The sequence below is a fragment of the Myxocyprinus asiaticus genome, chromosome 10, assembly GCF_019703515.2.
Source record: "Myxocyprinus asiaticus isolate MX2 ecotype Aquarium Trade chromosome 10, UBuf_Myxa_2, whole genome shotgun sequence".
In the NCBI taxonomy this organism is placed as follows: domain Eukaryota; kingdom Metazoa; phylum Chordata; class Actinopteri; order Cypriniformes; family Catostomidae; genus Myxocyprinus; species Myxocyprinus asiaticus.
In genome coordinates, this window is record NC_059353.1 from 19,232,895 (window position 1) to 19,251,536 (window position 18,642).

Consider the following 18,642-nt stretch of genomic DNA (forward strand, 5'->3'; position numbering starts at 1 on the left):
GACTCGAGTCCCGAGATGGGCACGGTGCCATGGGACACATCGCATGGCCATCACGCCGATCTGTCGCCGCCTCTTCAGCCCGTGGACCGACCTTGTATTTCTATGGGTAGGGGTTCCCCTAGAGCAGGTCTCCAGGCGTGTCGTGGTTACAACAGCCACCTCCAAGACAGGCTGGGGCGCCGTATGCAACGGGCACACAGCCGCCGGCTCTTGGACTGTCCCATGGCTGCGTTGGCACATCAACTCCCTAGAGTTGTTGTCAGTGCTGCTCGCCTTGCGGAGGTTTTGGCAAACAGAGGATCACCCACTGGGTCATTGACACCATTGCTATGGATTATCAAGCTCAGGACGTGCCACCCCCTACGGGGTTACGAGCCCTGGCCAGTGGTGCCTCTTTGGCGGACATCTGCAGAGCAGCGGTCTGGGCAACACCCAACACCTTTGCGAGGTTCTACAATATCCGGGTTGAGTCGGCTTTGTCCTGTGTAGTGGCAGGCACAAGTAGGTAAGTTTCGGGTTAGCTGGCCGGGTGTACCACTTGCGCATAGCGCCTTTCCCCTCCCTTGAGGGGAAGACGTGCGCTCTTGACTCCCAGTAGTGTTCACAGACTGTGATCCCTGGATGACTTCTTCCTTAGCCCTGTGGCAGTTGAGTTTGCGGAGAAACTCGCTGCCGGCTCAGTAAGTGCGCTGGTAAGGCCCTGTACTGATGTAGGTGCTCCGTATGCGGTGGTTCCCCATAGGTAACCCCATGTGTTTTATCTTCCGTAAAATCTTTTCCCTCTTGGTAAACTACATCTTACTTAAGCAGAGGGCCCTCTGCTCCGGTCACCATGCTTGTAGAAACTCCTCCCCCCTTGGGTTGGACCTAACATGCGTCTATCCACATGACATACTTCCGACAAGACTCGGTAAGACCATTTGATGTATTTCCACTTGAAGTACCCCCCCTTTTTTGGGTGGGGTGTGGTCTCTGCGGTGTAGTCCCATTGGGAGTGACCCCCCCCCCCCCCCCGACGTAGACACTTAGGGCTCCCAGTCAGTTAACAAATTCCACTCTTTTTGGGGAGAAAAGTGAAGGAAAAGAGGCCTCTGCTGGGCTAGCCTGTCCCTATTTGTTGAGCAGTTGACTTGTTCCTGAAGGACTGTTCGATGCTCATAAAGAGCGTTGGGGGAGGTTACATGACGGCCTGGTGTGCTGGCTACGAGACACACAGCAGTCTTCCCGTCACACACCGCCACTTCATGTAACACAGTTCAGCTAGTTGTAGCGTTTTGTATAGGGACCCCTAGTGTCACTACATTGACACAACGTCGAGTGAGTGACAGATAGGGAACATCATGGTTACTTTCAGAACCTCCGTTCCCTGATGGAGGGAACGAGACGTTGTGTCCCTCTTGTCACAACGCTGAACTACCCGCTGAAATGTCCGGGACCTTGTCTCGGCTCCTCAGCACAAAACCTGAATGAGTGGTTGCATACCATTTCCTTTTATACCCGTATGTCCGGGGGAGTGGCATGCAAATTCCACTCGCCAATTCTCATTGGCCTTTTTTAAAAAAAAGTAGAGGTGTTTCGGGCTCCCAAGAGTGACCCCTAGTGTCACTACATTGACACAATGTCTCGTTCCCTCCATCAGGGAACGGAGGTTACGAAAGTAACCATGACGATACCTCTTATATGTCTAAATATCAAGGAAAAATGTATTCTCTATTTCATGACCCCTTTAAGGATAATGCTGTATCAAGTTTTAAATAAACAGTTCCTACGTCCTTACCCTAAACCTTAAACCTAATACTAACTGATAGTGTCATAGAAAGCAAATGTGACATGAAAAATGCAAATGCTGAATTATTTGGCACTTCTATGACACTTTTTACTCACATGTCTACTCACATGCTCTTTAGCACTCGTACCCTAGTCAGCTGAGCTACTGCACACCTTGATCAAGCTTGAAAAATCTTGTAAATGTAGCTGGTAATGTACAGGTGCATCTCAATAAATTAGAATGTCGTGGAAAAGTTCATTTATTTCAGTAATTCAACTCAAATTGTGAAACTCGTGTATTAAATAAATTCAATGCACACAGACTGAAGTAGTTTAAGTCTTTGGTTATTTTAATTGTGATGATTTTGGGTCACATTTAACAAAAACCCACCAATTCACTATCTCAAAAAATTAGAATACATCATAAGACCAATAAAAAATTTTTTTTAGTGAATTGTTGGCCTTCTGGAAAGTATGTTCATTTACTGTATATGTACTCAATACTTGGTAGGGGCTCCTTTTGCTTTAATTACTGCCTCAATTTGGCGTGGCATGGAGGTGATCAGTTTGTGGCACTGCCGAGGTGGTATGGAAGCCCAGGTTTCTTTGACAGTGGCCTTCAGCTCATCTGCATTTTTTGGTCTCTTGTTTCTCATTTTCCTCTTGACAATACCCCATAGATTCTCTATGGGGTTCAGGTCTGGTGAGTTTGCTGGCCAGTCAAGCACACCAACACCATGGTCATTTAACCAACTTTTGGTGCTTTTGGCAGTGTGGGCAGGTGCCAAATCCTGCTGGAAAATGAAATCAGCATCTTTAAAAAGCTGGTCAGCAGAAGGAAGCATGAAGTGCTCCAAAATGTCTTGGTAAACGGGTGCAGTGACTTTGGTTTTCAAAAAACACAATGGACCAACACCAGCAGATGACATTGCACCCCAAATCATCACAGACTGTGGAAACTTAACACTGGACTTCAAGCAACTTGGGCTATGAGCTTCTCCACCCTTCCTCCAGACTCTAGGACCTTGGTTTCCAAATGAAATACAAAACTTGCTCTCATCTGAAAAGAGGACTTTGGACCACTGGGCAACAGTTCAGTTCTTCTTCTCCTTAGCCCAGGTAAGACGCCTCTGACGTTGTCTGTGGTTCAGGAGTGGCTTAACAAGAGGAATACGACAACTGTAGCCAAATTCCTTGACACGTCTGTGTGTGGTGGCTCTTGATGCCTTGACCCCAGCCTCAGTCCATTCCTTGTGAAGTTCACCCAAATTCTTGAATCGATTTTGCTTGACAATCCTCATAAGGCTGCGGTTCTCTCGGTTGATTGTGCATCTTTTTCTTCCACACTTTTTCCTTCCACTCAACTTTCTGTTAACATGCTTGGATACAGCACTCTGTGAACAGCCAGCTTCTTTGGCAATGAATGTTTGTGGCTTACCCTCCTTGTGAAGGGTGTCAATGATTGTCTTCTGGACAACTGTCAGATCAGCAGTCTTCCCCATGTTTGTGTAGCCTAGTGAACCAAACTGAGAGACCATTTTGAAGGCTCAGGAAACCTTTGCAGTTGTTTTGAGTTGATTAGCTGATTGGCATGTCACCATATTCTAATTTTTTGAGATAGTGAATTGGTGGGTTTTTGTTAAATGTGAGCCAAAATCATCACAATTAAAAGAACCAAAGACTTAAACTACTTCAGTCTGTGTGCACTGAATTTATTTAATACACGAGTTTCACAATTTGAGTTGAATTACTGAAATAAATGAACTTTTCCACGACATTCTAATTTATTGAGATGCACCTGTAATGCAAACGTTAAAAAAATTAATGTGCTATAGTAAGTGTTTTGATAAGATAATATTTTGATAGGAACCAAGCAAAAAGTAAGCGTTTATGAACTAATAATCTGCTGCTTTACTCATCATTTGAGTGAAAGGGAATAAAAGTAATTTTTGTTGTAGCATCTCTATTATTTAACTGCAGCGATACGTATAATAAACCACATAAAAATCCTTTAAAAAAATAGGTATAGTAATGTGATTCTATGAGACAAGTTGTTAATTTAGGAATCCAACCTTTTTTCAGAAAATGAGGAAATTCCATCATCAGATTCAGTGTGAATAAGTTTAAGTGCAACATTTAAAAAAAAAAAAATATTTTATACTTTCTTGTTTTTAAGGGTAATGTGCATAATTTATATGTTAAAATACTTTATCTGATCCCAGTTTAATGTGCAGAGAACTTTAGGGCGGTACCTGTTTGTCCGACTAAAAACTGACAGACAGAGTGTTTGGGAAAGCTGTTTAAAAACAGCAATTCTGTTCAGTACAACAAACATTTAATGAACATCAGACTTGGTGTGAACAGGCTTTAAATGCTGAAGGTTCTTTTTACACAATTCATTCACCACATAATGCAGATCTACTAATTTCTTCCATCCATATATCCCCATCCTTGCACATATGTCCCAGTGGATTTCTTTTCCATGCCTCTTGCTCATGTAGCTCGTTAAGGTTTTATAGAGCATTAAAGCAAACTTAAGAGAGGGTTTTCAATCTAAAATGCAGTAAATGGTCTTTCCCATTCGCAGCTAAGGCATGTCCAGCTGCTACTGCTCTGGAGGAGTGGAGAACTTGTAATGATCATCCATGCATCATATTCTACTGGGAAGCATTGCCATGGGGACCGTGCATTGAAGACTCCTCCATGAATCTAAATGGCACTGGCTACTGGAACGGAACGGCCACCTGTGCAGTCGGGGTGCAGATTCGTAAAGTGGTCTGCATGAAAATGGGAGTTGGGCCAGTTATTCCAAAAAGGTGCCCTATTTTTTTGTGTTCTATTTATAATATGTGGTGTTATGCAGAGGTTGAACTATTAATGCATATAGATTTTACACTGTGCTTATCAATTTTAAAAACTGAAGAAAGATAGAAGTTAAAAATTGTGTCTCGATTTTGTCCTTACAATCATTTCAGAAAAGGACAATGACACTTTTTCAAATGCCTTTAAATACCTCATCAAATATGTGCTGATGTACACAAAATCTTCGATTCAAAAAGTCTTTGTATGGTTTAAGTTTACAACAACCCTGAATATAGCCAGTTTCCTTTATGGGATCATCCATTTTAACAGCTTTTTCTATAAGCACTGTCAGCATTTTCTCTCTCATGTATACATTTTCATATTTAAGAGGCAGTGAAAAACATAATTTCAGTAAGGCATGCATATTTTTTTCCAATAACCCACAGGTAAACATTTCCCTCTGCATTCTTTTGTAAATATATGTACAATGTGTTTGATAAGTGCACTAGATTAAAGTAGATATTATTAGATTGCTTTTGCCCAGGGACGTGTCTTTGAACATGTTTTGTTGTTCAGCAAAACTGAATATTAGAGTAATTCCACATATTCCTGCTACACAGTCACTACATAATTCTGAAAACCAACGCTTTGATGGTTTTTCATTTTCATAATACCAGTTGATACCATTCTAACATCATACAGTAGTTCAAGCAGCAGTAGTTGAAATTCAAAGACATTGGCGGCACTTGCTGCAGCTTGCTGTACTTTTACACAGCATGAATATCGTGTACAGCAAAAACTGAAAGCAGCTCTCAAGAGATGTTCACATTTTTCTGACCTTTTCACAAGAAAAGAGTGCTTTATTTACCCATGGTGAAAACGTATCTTGTACATTCAGTCTGTCAATATTCTCTGTTTTCTGCTGTGAATGGCTTCGAATGCTGGCATGACTGGACCGTTTTTCTGTATAAGAGCAGTGCTAGTTTATTTAGCCACAGGTCTCGCCTTGATAAATGTTTCCTGTGGGAATGCTGTAATGGTGCTTTGGGTATGTTAAAATGTTCCATTGCATTGCATTGAGAGGATACTGTGTTTTGCACAACAAAAAAAAAAAAAAAGAAGAAAAAAAACAGGACTCATAAATATTGCAGCCATGTATCCATTTCTTTCTTCTATATTAATAACACCAGAGAAGAGTGAGTTTATGAGCTGGTGTATATCACTGTCCTGATTATAAGTTTCACCTTTACAAGAGATGGACGCGATAACTAGGCCACTCGTAAATGAAAGCAATGATTGATGATGAAAGCACAATAATTACATGACTTTTTTTTGGCAAATGTGCCAAAAAGGGCCCTGTTTTTAATTTTGTAATTGTTATGGCATCATTTTTTAAGGTACCTTGCGCTCTGACAAAGAACAATTTGCATCAACACTGTACACAGTGACTTTCAGCCCAGGGTGGCCACTGGAACACTTGGGAGAAGTTAGAGGGAGTTCACACAGTTGTGTTCTCCCTTTCAAAACAGGCCCTTTCCCAAAAGCCGCACTAAGCTCTCCAAGTTTTTGGTGACGTAATGCCGCATGGAGCAGACTAATCTCACAGTGAAATCGGAAACATTAGGTTGACTTTTTTCTGGATAAAATCAGTCTGTGCCTAACGAAATTTGAAGCACTGACCCAGTGGCCAAAGTAGTAAGTGCTTTTGGGTGTATAAGCACATGTGAGGCCCTTTTCGCATGTGAAATGTCCACGGATGCCTAAAGCAAGTTGTTTTTTAGCTGTACAGGCTGTAATACAGTGAAGAGGGATGCATATTTCATAACCTGTACCCCCCAACCCAAACCCCGAACCTAAACCTAATCGCCAGTTAAGTAAATATGTAATGTAATGGGGAAAATGCAACCACGGATTCATACTCATCACTGATTATGCGAATGCGAGAACTTCTTGGTTTCAAGGCGGGATCTGAACCAGGGTGTCTCACACAGCTGATGCAACGCACTACCGGTCACGCCACAAGGAAAGGTAAACACCCTTGAGCCAATGCAAAAATGTCTGATGGGAGATGAAGTGTGTCAGTAATTTGGCTTAATGTGGCCAATCCTAGGGTACTGGAACTCTCGGAAACAACATGCCGACTTCCCATGTGATCATGATGCATGGACTTTTGGATCTGCTGGACTTCATTCTTAACCCTATGGTCTTGTGGACTTCACAAACACGTGCAAACGCTGTCTAACACCAAAGTTCATCAGATCTCAAGCTTACATCAAGTGCATCACTTTGGACTGGAACTAAATGGAACAGATTGCTGGGGACTTGAGACCTTGCCTCTTTACGTTTTGACATCAAAAACAGAGAATAATTAGATGAATTCAATTCGCTTGCAAAGTCTCAGGTTTTCTTGAATTGTAGCATGTTGAATTAGCTGACCTCTTTCATCTGTCGAGCTCTTGAGTAGACAAAATGCCCATCCCTAGCCTTTATCCCAGTTATGAGGGAGGTGCTGTCTGGAATCACGGTCCAGCAGAGATTTCTGATAAACCCTGTATTGAGTTCACTGTAGGAGAATGTTTGAGTCTGAAAGGTATAAAGTGTGTTAAGGAGCAAGTGGTGCCAAATACAGTTATGTTTACAAATGAATTGGTAATCTAAGCTTCTGTGTAGCCAGGAGATAACAAATCACACTCTGGTCTTTTGAAGCACACAATATGTGCTGGAGGCAGAGAGAACAGCGCATCAGTTATAGCTCATGTTCTGTCATCATTAGAGAGTGGCAAAAGGTTCACATGTAGGTGGAGTGTGCTTCAGATAACTCTCTATCAAAAACACATTTTCCCTAGTTTATTTAAAACAGCAGAGCTGAGCTATTTAAACATTGATATATGAAAAGACCCAACCAAGAGATGTTTATTTATCTGACTGCTGCAAGTCAGAAGCTAAATCTGTTTTTAGTAATGCTCTCGTTATGATTTGCCTCCATAAAGAGGAAAAGAAAAGCTAAATGCTCATCCTTTCAGAGCTGTGGTCGAGTGGTTAGCGCAAGTCCGCTGACAATTTGAGCTGTGGTACTCATGTGGGTGATGTTAGTTGCAGTCTGGCTTGCAGCATTTCCCAGGCCTGTTCCCCATCTTCTCTGCATCATTTCCTGTCCTTTCTCTACACTTTTGTACTGTATCAATAAATGACATCACTGCAACCCACTGCCCTAGGTGGCTTATTGCTTTAAAGTAATGGTTTGTTCCAGTATTAATATTGTGTCATTTTTTACTTACCCTCATATTGTTCCAGTCCCATATTACTTGCTTTTTTCTGCGGAACACAAAAGATGTTTTAAAGAATGTTGTGATCGCTGATATCCATACAATAACAGTTGATACTGACTTACTTTAAAGCTTGAAAAACACCTTAAAGGGCCATAAATGTAGTCCATTCAACTTGTGTGTCATATTCAAAGTCTTCTGAAGGCATACAATCACTTTGTATGATAAACAGACTAACATTTATGTCGTTATTCACTCTCAAATCAAATTCAAATTAAATTCTCTTGTAAATAGAGCACACAAAAAAATATGGTGACTACATCAATAACATCAAGCCTGTGGTGGCTGGTACTTTTCAAAAGTGGGAAAGCACAGATGTTTTTGGTGTCTGCAATGTTGCTCCCACAGCTGCCCGAACTACTACTCAAACAGTGCAGGAACTTAATTATTAACTAAGCTCAAAACTGTCTTTGCAACAACACAGGCAAAGTATCAGATTATGAAAGCTTAAATGTGTTATATCAGATAACTGTGCATGTGTCCAAAAAAGACAAATCAATCTTTGGTGCTATTGATTGAATATGTCTGCCATCATCACAGCTTTAGTAGCACTCTATGAGTCGTGCATCCACTGACTTCTATGGGCATATTCATGTAGAAAAAAGCCGATTGTGTTACTAAAGAGCTGTGTGATAGTGATGTGTAATGTTTTACACTTGTATTTGTTAAAATATAGAAATGCACAAAGAGTAATATGTAATTTATATAGATTGGTTGTACATATATTCAACTTATAATTGCTGCATTTCTTATGAAATGAAAGTTGTTCTCCCCATGCAGTCCTAAGGTAAACACCACTGGTTCTTGTGTGAAAAAATTTATGACACTGCTTTTTAAAGTTTTAACGTCCCTATCAGCTGATATTATATGTAAATCAGTGATCACAAACTTGTTTAAAATATAGCTTTTTTAGCGCTGTCAGTCAATTCAAATTTGTAATAGTGATTAATCACAACATTTTTCATAGTTAATCTCGATTAATCACAGATTTTGAAAGTGCTGAAATTTGACTGTAAATATACTTTTATTTCTGTCAAAATGCATTTATTTCCTTCTTAGGAAAGAAAACAAAACAATATTTAACAATATAATGGTTTATTAACATTTTCCAAATTTAGCCTTCCACAGTATAAAGATAGAAATGCACTAAAATAGCACCAATTCAAGTAACATTAAACGTTTCCCAAAGTCTAAGTGGGAGTTTGACTAATTGAAAGAACTAGTCCCCACATAAGTAACATATTCATTGCAATGGGCATTAAATCTCTTAAACTCTCATCCTCCACAATATTAATCAGGCAGCAGACTGATCTGAATAGATCTGCTTTGTTACAGCAATCATGAAGTGGCATTCATTATTCGCATCAGGGAGTCAGCGCCAGCTTCAAGTGCCACTTTGAACTCCACATGAAAAGCGCTTGCAGACAAAAATGTCTCATTCTGCATTTTGGTGTTCCAAAATTCCATCTAGGCTAGTTTTGTACAACAAATAGCATTAAGAGCTCCTTTCCCCATTATCGCTGACACTGAATCACTGCTGTGTGTGTTTGCGGTGTGATAGAGACTCCATTAATAAGTGCGTGCTCAGCCTCTATAGTGGCAACATACACTTTAAGCATTGCTCTAGATTGTTCAAGTAACTGAGAATGACATCTCGATGTTGAGCAGCCAAAGTCTCCGAGTGGGCTAGCACCAACCAATCATCGAGATAATTCAAAATGCAGATGCCCTGAAGCCTCAAGGCGTCAAAGCCACATCCATGCATTTTGTGAAAGTGCGTAGTGCCAATGCAAGTCCGAACGGAAGGGCGCAAAATTGACACGCTTTTCCCCCGTCAAATCTATTGTCACAAATGGGTCCCCCAGCTTTTGTACAACAAATAGCATTAAGAGCTCCTTTCCCCATCACTTTATCACTGACACTGAATCACTGCTGTGTGTGTTTGCAGTGTGTGTGCATCAGTGCAATGACTCTGGGCAGACACATTGCAAAGTTTCCGAAATCATTAGAATTATTAATAATAATCACAATCAACAACACCATGAAATATATTTCATGAGCCTAAAGTTTACTGAACATACAACAGTTCCAGTTGTTCCAGTCCTCTAATTTGATTGGATAAGCGGATTCCAGCGCTAGAATCATCTGTGTTTGTGGCTTTCCAGCGATATGCAACAGTTCATTCTGTCACACATATCGCACTATTGTACTGAATATCAGAATGGCTGTGATTACCTTTGTAACGTCTGTGTAAGATCAGTGATGGTTAATTACACTTTGTTTAAAAAAAAACCTTTTAGCCTTTTGACATTTGCTTATAAATTACTGACCTGGCCTCCGCATTTACATTTATATGGGTGCTAAATTGCAGATGGTCTTTATCACTATCAAAAGGATGCTAAAACAGGTCTCCTCTGAAGTGTCTCCATCAAGCTTCAAACACATTCCACAGAAAGGGGGGTGACCCCCCGTGCCAGGCACCAGAGCAGTTGTCTGTCTCCAGTAATTCCAATACACGTCACACACACACCTAAAGACATTTTCTCTATTTTAGGCCATAGTAAGCAGTTATAAATGTATCTGCTATATGCATGTGTTGTATGTATATTCCCCTATTATATTAACTTAGTTAAAACCCTTTACTTGTATTAGTTAGACATTAAATGCCTATATTCAAGTGTATGAGTGTATCTCTGCTTTAATATCGTCTGGAGGTTACCTTCTTGGTATCAAAATGATCTTCCCTTTATTTCTCACACAATAATGTACACCATGTGATCGTGAAATGCATCGAACAATTCTTACTATGTTTTGAATTAAGAGCTGCACTAGCGGTCCAGATCAGCAATAAAATGCGAATGGGCCATAAACGGAGACAAAGGATGTTTCTCCCGCTCAAAATGCATGCCTCTGATTGGCCACTCCACCCACAAAATGGGTGCGGCAATGAACTATCAAAACTCCAGAACGCAGACTAATCATCGCTCAAAACTCTTCTTCTTGAGATCAACCCACTCCAAAACTCTCCTCTTGAATTTAACCTTCTGGCAGTGTTTACCTCCAAGTAACTTTGTGGATTTCCTGTGGACTTCTTCAACTCACTCCTAAAGAAATCGTCGAGAACCTCGTCTACCGCATCAAGACTCTTATTCAGCAACAAACCAATGCAAGTAACCATTTACAACTGATTAGATGCGCGTTTAAGTTTGAACCCCTTTTAAGGTGAATTGTGCCTCTGATGATTCTCATTTAGGTTGTGGTTAACTGACGTGAAATATTGCCATTCTCTGCTCTCTGTCTCTCCTTTTCTTACTTTCCTTCATTCTATATATGTATGTTTTGCTTAGTTTGTTTGTATGTTAGTTATAGTTTCATTTATTAAATCCCTTATATTCACAATTGATTGTCTCTGTGTTCCGCTCACAATTCAAAGTCACTGAACGTTGCTCCTTGCTACATGCTAAACTACTGCTAGCACTGTATAAGAAGGAAGGCTATCGTTCCTTGGCCAGGAAAGTAATCTTCCTAGAATTGATAAATAATTATATTGTCTGCTCGGTGGACGGACAGATCAAGTAATTGTAATATCGATTCTGCTATAGTTAATTCTAAGATCTAATCTAAATATTTGTTATTAATTATAACCAGTTATAATTAATTATAAATAATTCCCTTTTTAAGCTAATTTGCTACATATTTATATTGGACGGACAGATCAAATAATTGTAATATCGATTCTGCTACAGTTAATTCTAAGATCTAATCTAAATATTTATTATTAATTATAACCAGTTATAATTGATTATAAATAATTCCCTTTTTAAGCTAATTTGCTACACCTTTGGCACTCATGGCCGTGCTAATATTCAGTACAAAAGAACAATTGTTAGTGTGATATTGCTTTTTATACAACAGTTCTCTTGTTTGAGTGGCATTGCTTTAATGTTGTGTTTTATCATATTGCTGTTGCTGCAGAACACCCCTTACACAATGGCTTCAAAATCATTGAATGGCTCAGTCAATCAGATTTTAGAGCTAGAACTGGCCATTTAATTATAATAATTTTTTTTTTCATGATATGCTTACATTAAGAGGAAAATAAAGGGTCAACTCATTGAATTCTGTCTGCTGTTCTGTATTTCTTTCAACTGATTTCTTGCATATATACTCCACCCTCTATTCCTCTCTGCTTTTGTTCTTGTCCTTAAACTCTGTAGCATCATTGCCTTTGTGTGATTGCCCTCTGTAATAACATTGTGCTCTACAGAGCACATAAGAGAGGGCGAAACAGAGCAGATTCAGTCTCTGTCTCCTCCTTTGATGTGTCCTGTTTGCTGGGCTCAGCATCCCGCAGTTGATAGAGCCCTGCTAAGTCCAGCACCATACTCTTTTTAGAGCTACTGCATGCTGAGAAGGGAACTGAGTCTGGAATAAGATGTCTGGAATCCAGCCCACAGTGATTGGCGTTCTCCAAGAAACAGCATGCTCTCAAATGAATGCATATAATATATATATTTATATATACTCACAAAGACTTGAAGTGAAATATATTCTTAGCAAGACAAGTACTCTTGTGGATATACACTATTTGCATTAACTCAGATCAGTGTTTTAAGCAGGAGTCCACAAAGGTCCTGCAGACATAGGGACAGATATATAAAACATAGGATTTTCTTTTAACAAATTCAAACGATACTGATGTAAACAAAAGTTATTAATTAAAGTTTTTATAAAGTGTTATGGAGAAAATGTAGCTTTTTATATTAGGGTTACCTGGTTAAGATGACAGTCTGGATGGTCCCCACTGTAATGGGGGTGCTGTTTGTGATGTGACAAAATTGTGAAGGCTTAGTCCTAAATATGTATTATGTGCTAATAATTTAACATTTTGTAGGTCAGTGTATAACGTCTTGGTTACGTGAAGCGTAACCCTGGTTCCCTGAGAGGGAATGAGATGCTGCATAAATTGCATTGGGGGGCACATCCCGTGTCACGTGGTCTGAAGCCCTTATACGATCACAGCAATTTATTGGCTGATGGCGCTTAAGCAACGCTCCCAGGGAGCTACGTCACAAGCTCCATAAAGGTTCTCGCTTCACGCCATCGTGTCAGATTTTCTGCAGGAAGGCACGAGCCTATGCAGCTACAAGAGAGTATGGCAAGCTTACACAGTGTGTCTCATTCCATTTAGGGAACCAGGGTTACGCTTCATGTAACCGAGACATTCCCTATTGAGGTCACTCGAGGTGTGTAATCGCATTGGGGAACGATGTACATTCACGCCATACGAACAGAAGCTGCCAACTGTCTATGCCCACGTGGCAAGCATATAGCGGCGTACAAGCGAGCTAAAGTATGTGAATAAACAGAGGAAATTATGAGCTTACTCCTGTTCTGACAGAGAGAACATGGGAAGCGGGAGTCAAACCCTCATCCAGATTATAAAATCTCACAAATGTATGCGGAGCGGACCACCTCGCTGCCATACAAATGTCTTCCAATGACGCACCTCTAGCCAAAGCCCATGAGGATGCTATGCTCCCCGTAGAATGGGCTTGAGTACTCGAAGGTGAAGGTAAACCACGCATTTCATAAGCACTTGAAATTGCATCGACAAGCCAATGAGACAGTCTTTGCTTGGACAACGAAACACCCTTGTTGCGGCCACTAAAGCACACAAATGACTGCTCCAACTTACGCCACTGGCTAGTGCGGTCAACATAAACTCGCAGTGCCATAACTGGGCAAAGCATATGTAAGCATTCATGCTCCTCCAGCTCAAATGAGGGAGGATAGAAAGACTGAAAATGGATAGTTTGCGATCGAAAGGATGTAGACACGACCTTGGACAAATAGCTTAAGCGAGGTCTTAACACCACCCTTGAATACCCTGGTGCAAAATCCATTCATTAGGGATTGATCGACAGGGCATGCAAATCACCAACCCTTTTAAACAATGCCAATGCCACCAGCAGGGCTGTTTTAAGAGTCAGAAATGTATCAGTAACTGATGCCAAGGGCTCAAACGGAGCTCCTGTGAGTGCTTCTAAAACAATAGAAAAATCCCATAAGGGAATGCGGGCAGGATTCACAGGTCTAAGCCTGCGTACACCGCGCATAAAGCACGAGACAAGAGAATGTCTACCGAAAGAGACTCCATTAATAAGCACATGCTCAGCCTCTATAGTGGCAACATACACTTTAAACATTGCTGGGGCAACCCCGGCCCCAAAACACTCAGTGACAGGGCAGTGAATTGGATCTTTGTCGCGTGCCGTACACCACAAAGCAAAAATACGGCACTTAAAGGTATAAAGCTTCCTGGTTGATGGAGCTCTAGCTCCACCACGGGTGATTAATCATCATTCAATAGAGCACCCCGTTGGGGGCCATACCCATAACTTCCATAAGTCTGGTCGGAGGTGCCAAATGTTGCCCCGAGCCTGAGACAACAGGTCTGTTCTGACTGGAATCTCCCAAGATGCTTCCTCCAGGAGAGAGACCAGCGTTGAAAACTTACTTACTTGAGATGGGCAATACGGCGCCACCAACAGAAGCTGAGCCCGATCCCCCCGAACTCTCTGCAGCACTGCGTGTAGTAGACTGATCGGAGGAAACGCGTAAAGATGTGTTGTTGGACACTGATGCACCAATGCATCGATGCCCAGCGGTGCCAGGGGCATGAGGGTAAACCAGAGGGGACAGTGTGACGTCTACTTCCACTTCCGCTCTGCTGAAACTTCTCCAGAATTATTTCACAATCTGAGGATGTAATGTCCATTCTCCAAGCATCAAACCCTGTCTGGACAGGAGATCCGCTCCCAAATGCAATCGTCCCGGGACATGTACGGCTCGTAGAGACAGCACATTGTCCCGTACCCACAGAAGAATGAGCCATGCCAGCCTCAGCATGGCATGAGAGTGCACCCCTCCCTGGCGATTAATATAGGACACCACTGTCCTGTTGTCCGACTGGATAAGGACATGGCTGTCCTGAATCTCTGGAGGGAAATATTGTAATGGCAGCAGCACCGTAAACATCTCCAGACAGTTTATGTGCCAATATCACCTCTGGCCCGTCCAAAACCCTCATATACAGCGCCCCAAACCGTGGAGGAGGCATCTGTCATTATAACTCTGCGGTGGCACACCTGTCCCAACAAAATGCCCAACATCAGAAGGTGCGTCAGTGTTCGGTAGCACCTAAGTGTCACTTTGAAGGGACGAAATGCATGTTTCAGTGGTTGAAGTCCCTTTATGGAGTTCATCCAGCACTGAAACAGTCTTGCATACAACATGCCCAGGGGAATGACAGCGGAAGTCACGATCATGAGCCCCAAAATCCTGTGAAATGTTCTCACAGGGAGAACACGTCCCACTTTGAACATCGCTAGACACCGACGGAATGACAGAACACGAGCTGGAGACAGGCAAGCCTGCATCACCCGCGAAACTAGCTCCACCCCTAGAAACAGAGTCTGTTGCCTTGACAACAGAGCACTCTTGTCTAGGTTTACACACAGCCCTAGGTTGTTCAAGTGGCTGAGAATGACATCTCAATGTTGAGCAGCCAAAGTCTCCAAGTGGGCCAGCACCAACCAATCGTTGAGATAATTCAAAATGCGGATGCCCTGAAGCCTCAAGGCATCAAAGCCGCATCCATGCATTTTGTGAAAGTGCATGGTGCCAATGCAAGTCCGAATGAAAGGACACAAAATTTATACGCTTTGCCCCCATCAAATCTATTGTCACAAACCAGTCCCCCGGCTGCACTTGTGACATTATTTGTTTTTGCGTTAGCATTCTGAATTGACATTTCATCAGCTTGGAATTCAAGTGCCTCAATTCCAGAATGGGACACAAGCCACCATCCTTTTGGGACCAGGAAATAATGGCTGTTAAAACTGCATTCTGTCTGAAAAGGGGGAATTTCCTCTATTACCCCTTTTTCTAAGAGAGGGTGAATTTCCTGCCTCAAAAATGGGGCTTCTTGAACTGAAACCTCAGTCGGAAGTACCCTGTTGAACAAGGCGGGTTTTGCCTTAACTGAATTATATAACCATGCTTTATCGTTCAAGCACCCACTTCGAAATGCCCTTAAGCTGCTGCCAAGCCAACAGACAGGCAGACAGAGGGATTAATGCATGGTTTTGGCCTGCAGCACGACCTGTGACCACTAGATGGTGCACTTGGATTATCTTTTGTGGGTGCCTCTAAACCAGTGGCACAGCGGAGGGGATAGCTCACTCCTTTAAAACTGAGGCTGGCTGAGGAGGTTTTAATAATGGTTTTGCCTTTATTGTATTTAGGCATGAAATATGAGCACCCTGAGATGCCTTCGCAGCAGGGACGCTGATAGCATAAATGCTTTCCCTGGTATTTGGGAGATGTTCCGGTCTGCCTCTGATGACAACATCGAGCTTTACGCTGATAGCGTAATGTGTTTCATCAGAAAGTGTGTAGAGGATGTCGTTCCGACCAGAACAACACGGATCTATCCGAAACAGAAGACATGGATAAATAGCGATGTTCGCGTGGCACTTAATGTGCGGACCTTCGCTTTTAATTCCGGGAACGCGGAGGAGCATAAACAAGCCAGTTATGCCTCTGAAAAAGTATCAGAACAGCAAAATGCCTGTACAGAAACAAGATTGAAGAACAGTTTAACACCACCAACTCTAGAAGCATGTGGCAGGGAATTAACATCATCACGGACTTTAAAGGGAATAAAAACTCCGCTGCCTCTCTCCCGGATGAGCTAAACACTTTTTATGCTCGTTTTGAGGGAAATAACAACGCCCTCGTGGAGAGAGCTCTCGCGGCTGAAGCTACAGAGGTTAGTTCACTCTCCGTCTCTGTAGCGGATGTAACCCTATCCTTCCGACGGGTGAATATCCGCAAAGCCACGGGCCCAGACGGCATTCTGGGTTGCGTCATCAGAGCATGCGCGAACCAGCTGGCTGGTGTTTTTACGGACACTTTCAACCTTTCCCTCTCTTTGTCTGTAGTCCCCACATGCTTTAAAACATCCACCATTGTGCCTGTTCCAAAGCAATCCAAAATCACTTGCTTAAATTACTGGCGTCCTGTTGCTCTGACCCCCATCATCAGCAAATACTTTGAGAGACTAATCAGAGATTACATCTGCTCTGTGCTGCCTCTCTCTCTAGACCCATTGCAGTTTGATTACCGCAACAACCGCTCCACTGATGATGCCATTGCATCTACAATACACACTGCTCTCTTCCACCTGGAAAAAAAGAACACTTATGTGAGAATGTTGTTTGTAGACTACAGCTCAGCATTTAACACCATAGTGCCCTCCAATCTAGATGAGAAATTCTGGGCTTAAACAGCTCGCTGTGCAGCTGGATCCTGGACTTCCTGTCAAGCAGATGCCAGGTGGTTAGAATAGGCAGCAACATCTCCTCGTCACTGACCCTCAACACTGGAGCCCCACAGGGCTGTGTTCTCAGCCCACTCTTGTATTCTCTGTACACACATGACTGTGTGGCAACACATAGCTCCAATGCCATCATTAAGTTTGCTGATGACACGATGGTGGTAGGTCTGATCACTGACAATGATGAAACAGCCTACAGAGAGGAGGTGCACACTCTGACACACTGGTGTCAGGAGCACAACCTCTCCCTCAACGTCAGTAAGACAAAGGAGCTTGTGGTGGACTTCAGAAGAAAAGACAGAGAACACAGTCCCATCACCATCAATGGAGCACCAGTGGAGAGAGTCAGCAGCTTCAAGTTCCTGGGTGTCCACATCACTGAGGAACTCACATGGTCCATCCACACTGAAGCCGTTGTGAAGAAGGCTCATCAGCGCCTCTTCTTCCTGAGACGGCTGAGGAAGTTTGGAATGAACCGCCACATCCTCACACGGTTCTACACCTGCACTGTTGAGAGCATCCTGACTTGCTGCATCTCCACCTGGTACGGCAATAGCACAGCCCACAACCGCAAAGCACTGCAAAGGGTGGTGCGAACTGCCAGACACATCATCGGAGGTGAGCTTCCCTCCCTCCAGGACATATATACCAGGCGGTGTGTGAAAAAAGCTCGGAGGATCATCAGAGACTCCAGTCACCCGAGCCATGGGCTGTTCTCACTGCTACCATCAGTCAGGCGGTATCGCAGCATCAGGACCCGCACCAGCCGACTCCATGATAGCTTCTTCCCCCAAGCAATCAGACTTTTGAACTCTTGATCTCCCACGATCAAAATACATCAGCACTGCACTTTATTACTCTTACTCTTATATCTCACACCGGACTGTCATAAATTATATTATTATTATATTATGTTCTCTCTTAACAACTGACTATCAACCAACAGCCTGAATGTCAATACAATACAATACAACCTACTGTACATTCTATATATACTATATATACTTTTTTTTATTGAATAATGTTTATCTATATTGTGTGTATTGTATACTGTACAGTGTATGTTATTATTTGTATATTGTGTTGTGTATAATTATGTGTATATTAGACTTTAAATTGTGTTGTGTTAATTTGATGTTATTGTAAATTGGTATATGTCTCATCACTGTCACGACTGCTATGTCGATCGGAACTGCACCCAAGAATTTCACACACTATTGCACTTGTGTATATGGCTGTGTGACAATAAAAGTGATTTTATTTTGATTTGATTTTGAATGGGGAAATTGTATAAACATTGGGGGAGATTTTTATTTGGGAGAGCTGGTTTGTCACAACGGCCCC

At 42.2% G+C, this 18,642-nt stretch overlaps 1 protein-coding gene across 2 annotated transcripts in view; it reads left to right on the forward strand.

The window, feature by feature from the left end:
* Positions 1 to 18,642, forward strand: part of LOC127447176 (histamine N-methyltransferase) — a 380,204-nt gene that overhangs the window by 244,137 nt on the left and 117,425 nt on the right. For both annotated transcript variants that reach the window (XM_051708810.1, XM_051708811.1), the window contains exon 10: positions 4,355 to 4,583. In XM_051708810.1, coding sequence (XP_051564770.1) covers positions 4,355 to 4,583 — 229 coding nt within the window. The remainder of the gene's footprint in view (positions 1 to 4,354; positions 4,584 to 18,642) is intronic.